At 44.1% G+C, this 6,206-nt stretch overlaps 1 protein-coding gene across 2 annotated transcripts in view; it reads right to left on the reverse strand.

Annotated features, from left to right (window-relative positions):
- The window catches only part of ssbp4 (single stranded DNA binding protein 4), a 92,489-nt gene extending 90,433 nt beyond the window's left edge, over positions 1-2,056 (reverse strand). The window contains exon 1 of one of the 2 annotated variants that reach the window (XM_080878723.1): positions 1,887-2,056. In XM_080878723.1, the coding sequence (XP_080734849.1) occupies positions 1,887-1,942 (56 nt within the window). In that variant the 5' untranslated portion in view covers positions 1,943-2,056. The remainder of the gene's footprint in view (positions 1-1,886) is intronic. The other variant, XM_080878724.1, reaches the window with a different exon arrangement.
- Between the last annotated feature and the right edge of the window lie 4,150 nt (positions 2,057-6,206).

Raw genomic sequence — 6,206 nt, forward strand, 5'->3', positions numbered from 1 at the left:
CCCATCCGGGATGCCCTCTGTTTAATATCTGAATATGTAAAGAGTCGTATGAATATGTAAATATGAATATGAGGCAATTCAGTGATGCATTGAGGCAGCTGTTGCGAGCTCTACACTTACAAGGAAACATGTGTTGGCCCTGCAGGGCAGGTTAGGGTGACAAGACAGGTGAGCAGAGAGGGCAGGCGTCATCTGTGATGTGTGGACAACACCTGTAAGCCTGTGACATGCCGAAAGGACGCGAATATACACAGAGACGTAAAGAAAAGGTGGGAATAAATGCAGAAAAACAAACTCAGAAATGCGGTTATTCACAAGCAGCCTTAACGCAGCAGCATTCATCATTTCCAGCTCTCCAAAGACTTGTATTTCTTATGAGTTCAATTATTAATCTCCTCCTACACTATCATTTGAAATACATGCTGCCTCTGCACTGATTTCACTCCCAATAACACACGGAGCATAATCCACAGTCCCCGAACAAGCAACGGGAACACAGAACTCAAATGATAGATGGCTTTCAGCGTATTGTAAATAAACTAATGAAGCTGAGCCACACAAACAGGTGTAAACGCAGCCTCGGCGTCTGCTGGCGGTTCATGTGCAATATTAAAGCATCATATGCTGGTTCAAAGGTCACCCTGCCTGCTGTTCATGAAAACCACATGGGACTGTTTTCATTTAGGATTCACTCCTCAGCACACACACACACACACACACACACAGAACTGCTCAATTTTCCAATAAACTGATGGGAATTCAGAGTGAAATCAAAGGCTTGTGGCACAAGGCATGCACAAAGTCGTATTCGAGGAAGCTTCCACTAAGCACATAAGCGAGCCACATCTCTAGGAGGCTTAATCAATTGAATATGACACGGCAATGCATCAAAAAATACAAGAGAGTCTCTAAAGAAATTTGGCTTCTATTACAGATGCATGAGGTGCAGCGGAACAGCACAGCCTCCCAGGACCTGACAGTGTTTTTAGATTACAATTGCATCCCAGCAGGGATCCCTACACTCTTCTAACCTCAGACTGTTTAGTGCTTAAAAATAGCTAATGATGATAAAACATAGCTCTGATCTAAAGTGCTGTGATGCAAAGAGGGTCCAACTCTTTGAAAGACATGCTCCAGCTTAGCAGGGACATAAAGGAGAGAGGGCGGCAGCCTCCCATCCACCAGAGACAGGGGCATTTAAAAGTTACACTGGCTTTGTGTAGTGAGCTCAAATCCTGGAAGGATGCACAGGCAAGGAGGACGATGTGGACAAATAATAAGGCACAGCAGAAATAAGCAATAAACAAAATTCTAATCATTTGTCCAATATTATGTGTTCACACAATAACAGCGCAGACTTCAGCCTAACGTTCCTCGGCGTCCTGCAAGAAGCAGCAGTTCAACATTCAGGCTCTGCTCCCCGTGACTGCAAAACTTTGGCCCCGCTCACTGAACTTTCCCTGCGTGGACCCGGCTTCACGCCTCGGGACCCCGCAGAGCAGGCAGCCCATCCCGCCCCTTGCTCCTGCCCCCTCCAGAGGAGCAGGAGCAGGCTCCTCTCCACGCGCGTGGAAGTTCTGATGCCGAGAGCCGCAACAAAGTATCAGGACGGAAAGGAAACGGCAACAGTGTCGCTCCCCACGAGTGACAGAAGTGTGCGCACGGCAGCCGTGTTTCAGACACAAACACGCAAACTGGAGCCACAAGCAAAGGAAAAAGTTTATCGCGCACCTCCGAGGGGGTCACGGGGAGGAGGGAGGAAAGAGTAGAGCGGCTCCTGTGAAATTACCCTCGCTACTTTACAAAGTTGTGCCGCTCGCTCCTCCGCGCGCTCACACACACACACACACACACACACACACACACACGGCGGCTCGGTCACTTACTTTTCTCGCGCCTGGCTGTCGGAAGGGACGACGGCTCCTTTACCTTTGGCGTACATGCTGCTTCTGTTTTAAGACTTTTGCCCCACTCAACACCTGTCAAAGAAAGCAGCCAGCAAAACGCTCCATCTCCATAGCTACCCCTTTAGTGTTTTTACTCCCCCCTTCTCCTCCCCCTCCTCCTCCTCCTCCCTCCTCCTTCTCTCTCCTCTCCCTCCCTCCCTCTCTCTCTCTCTCTCTCTCTCTCTCTCTCTCTTTTTTTTTTACATCTCCAACATTGGCCACAAATCAGGCACAGTTTCTACTGGGGGGGACTTGAAACCGTCCTCCGTTGGATTTTTTTCCCCTCCTCAGCCGCTGTTCCGCAGGCCTGCTCTTCCTCCCTCTGTTAAGCAAACGGTGGGGGCTCCTTAAAGGGAAACACACACTTCTTGTTTGCGGACCGCAGGAGGAGAGAGGAGGGGGAGATGGGAAATGCACGCTGGCGAGGACTTTGCTCTGTGGAGCAAGGTTTTTTTTTTCTCCTTTCTTCATCCCGTGAATTTAAATGTCAGTGCCCACTTCTAGCGCTTTCGCACCTTTACCTGTCGGTTATTTGTTTTAAACGTGGATTGTGTTAAAGATGGATGGAGGTGTTCTGAAAGGTGAACCCAAAGAGGAGCCAGCAGGGGGCGTCACCTCTAGTTATTTAAACACTGCTCGCTTTATAGAAGTCTATGGAGGGAAAGGTCGTCCATTACGTCCAAAGTAAACACTTTTTCATAGAGCTTTTGGGCTTAGTCCACAGTTTCGGGTCATATTGAATTAAGCATGATGTTCATTTTTTAAATTATGATCATTATTAATGTCAGACACTTTATGCAGGTGTGCTTCAGGGGGTGTTTTTCAACCCACGACATGGGCAATGATGAAAACGCTAAACTCAAAGCTTCATAACTCGAAGCTATCCAGTTGGTGATACCGCCACTTTTTAAACATCAATGGAAAGAACAAATGTGATGCTTTGATTTTCAATAACGGCACAAACAGTGTTGTGCTCTGGTCTAATAATGAGAAAACCAACAGAAATGCTTAGCTGTCTATTACTACTGCCCGTCACCCCTCCCAGGGTAAGAGCCGCTCAAGTTGGATCTCCAGAGATAGCCGTCTGGTGTTATAGAAATACGGTGTAAGTATGTTTTTAGAATAACTCTAGCAATCTCCTTCAGTGGATTATGTTTCGGAGTTAAATCTACCCCTCCATCTGAACCCGTTTAGCCCGATTAGCCCCTTCAGCACCATCATTTCCTCCTTTGCACGCTGGTCGTGAAGTTGCAGAGGAACAGAGGCACACCACGCACGTCGGCCTCTTGTGCACGCAGTAAAAATGAGACTTAATTTACTTAATGAACCTGAACTTGTGTGGAGGTTGGAGGTGTGGATTTGACTTTCCTTCAGTTTATCTTCCATTATAAATTCAATTCCAATTTAATTTCATATCAACTTTCATGCACACATGAAGCTCACAGTAGTTGAAGTAGTTAAAAATAGACGACAGGAAACAGAATTTAGTAAATTTGTACAACAGTGAATTTTTAGTTACCTAAAGCATACACTACATGGTCCAGTGTGCTGGGTCGCCTACACGTCACACCTACAGGGGCTGATCATCCGTGAAGCTCCTGGTGTACGGTTTCCATGATGATGGTAATCCCGCTGGAGGTTTGGAGCTCAGCTGATCTTCTCAGCACTCAGTGAAAGGGTTAGGGATAAGGGAGACTCTGGCATGCCAGAAGCACAATGCACAACCAGCTGGGCATAGTGTAAATATGCACTGCACGTGAAACTGCAGGTAACGGTCAATATTTAAGGTAGAATAAGGGACGAAACAATTTTTTTCATCATGCGTGATGTCCCAACTAAAACGGGACAGTTGGCAACCCTACTGTAACTCCTTGTGGTCTCCCAGTTTGTGGCTGAGTTGCTATGGTTGCTAAACACTTGCACTTTGCAATAATAGGGCAGTCGTGGAAATAAGAAAACCTATTGCAGCACCACTCTCTTTAGAACAATGAAGCATACTCTCACAAATGTTTCTAAGGGACATCTGAGAACACCTGAAAATTTAAAGGTGTGGTCCAGAACTTTTATCGATATGTTGTCCATCAAACTTCACCAAGCCAGTTTATCTCCACGTGCAGATATCGCAGAAGCTGATCCTCTAATGCTGATGTTCTTGTCTTGTGATAAAATTCACTGCAAACTGTAAAGTTTACAGCTCTACTTCACTGTAACTCTAGATAAAAGTCATATGTGCCCTGAGTGTTCCTGATCTATGACTGAGTTATTGCATATTTTCAGTTTTTTTGTGATAGAAGCAACTAAACTTAAACTTCACCCTTACCCTATGTGTCTGCATGATAGCATTTGTGCTTTTTGTTTATTTGCACCAGGCTACCTCTGAACATCTTTAGATTAAAGTCGTGAACAGTGTTGGTCAAGTTACTTGAAAAAAGTAATCAGTAACAAAAATGCAATCCCGTTACTTTACTGATTGCTTATTTTCAAAAGTAATTAATTACTTAGCTACTTTTTAAAAACACGATTTACAACCTGAAGAGGTGATAAAGCGATAGATCTTTCAGCCCAATTCTACTTTTTCTGCATAATCCATCATACAAAATGTAATCAAATGGAAAAGTCTCTTTTTAAAACTTGTTTTATTAGTTTTAACCTTTTAACTTTATGCATCAAGCAAAAATTAAATTATATGCAACATTCTCTGACTGGAAGAAATTTGTTTAACATTTAAACCTATTTTCTGCACATTCCAGCACATAAAATAAAATATTTTTTTGTGCTTACACTCAGTCTTTCAAATAGATGCAAGTAAAACACAGCAGAAAATAAATAAAATCAAAGACTAGCGGTCCTGTTGCTCTATTTTCACCTGTAATGCAGGAGTGGGGTAGGCGGAGGTTTACCCTGGTGCAGGTGTGCCACAGCCGTCAGTGGAAGAATCCACGAGTTTCTCTGTGAATTTCCCATTACGTGGTAGCGCACTCGGTGCTTGCTCAGAAGTTTAGGGTTTTTTTCGCTGTAAAAAGAAGTTTTCTTCCCACACACAACGGACGCTAATGTTTTTGTCACTTTTTATGGAATCAAACTCAAAGTAAGGTCAGTACTTCCACGCTTTAAACGCTGCACGCTCATACTCTCTCCCGCACTCGATATATTATCCATTGTTGATCTGCACACGGCTGTTGTCACGAACGTCGCAGTCGCTTACGTCACTGTCATGAGACATTCTCGCAAAAAAATCACGGTTTTAGTAACGCAGTAACGCAGCGTTCCTACGGGAAAGTAACAGTAATCTAATTACCGTTTTTGCAATAAACGGTAATTATTAGTTTATTTACTTTACTCGTTACTTGAAAAAAGTAATCGGATTACAGTACTGCCCGTCTCTGGTCGTGAACATAGTGTGACATTTTTAACTCATTCTGTGTTTGTGACTTTGATCACAGTGAAATAAACTTTGCTATAATGCACTTTCTGACACAAAGACAGAGAAAGTACCAGGCTCAGTGCAGTAAACACTGCTTGCACTGGTATGTTGTGAGTCGTGCTTCGTATTTGTGTGCGTCCCATGGCATCTTTCCATTATTTCTGCACAGTCATGTTCAGGTTACTTTATTGTTACATACACCACACACAAATGTTTCCAGAGATTCAACCATGTTTCAGGACAATAAATCAGAAGGAGGAGACTAAAAGGGAGCGAGTCATCGGGTAATAAAACCTCTGTGCACAAGTGTTTGCAAAAAGGCAACAATCTGCTAGCTAACAAAGCAGCCAGAAGGAGGCTTTTGCATCAGCGCCCTCTTTGTGAGCACTTTGACCCGGTGACAGCCAGCAACCATTCACCAACATCCATTTTCAGGGTTGCTGGCTGATTCTAGGTCTGCATGAGTGAGGGCTTATAGACATGCTATGCACAATAAATAAGATAAAATAAGGCCCCTGTGGATTTGTCAGTGAGGAAATGTTGCCACCTAGCTTGTTTTCTATGATCTGTTATGGAAATGAACTCTGTGAGCATCACCAGGGTCTTTCAGGCACAGAGTGCGCGTTGGCCGAGGGTCAGGTAGCACGACAGCGGTCAGCACATTATTACCTGTCCTGTTAAACCTTGTCATCACATGAGTCAGACCCTGATGTTGTTGAAGGTCATCTGAACATGTCATTAAAAAAGACTCTTTTTCACCAACTATCGATCTACGCTGAATTAACAAGAGGCCGAACCTTGAAACTGCTTGAACTGTGTTTACAGCATCCATCACT

Source organism: Rhamphochromis sp. 'chilingali', assembly GCF_963969265.1.
Source record: "Rhamphochromis sp. 'chilingali' genome assembly, chromosome: 3".
In the NCBI taxonomy this organism is placed as follows: domain Eukaryota; kingdom Metazoa; phylum Chordata; class Actinopteri; order Cichliformes; family Cichlidae; genus Rhamphochromis; species Rhamphochromis sp. 'chilingali'.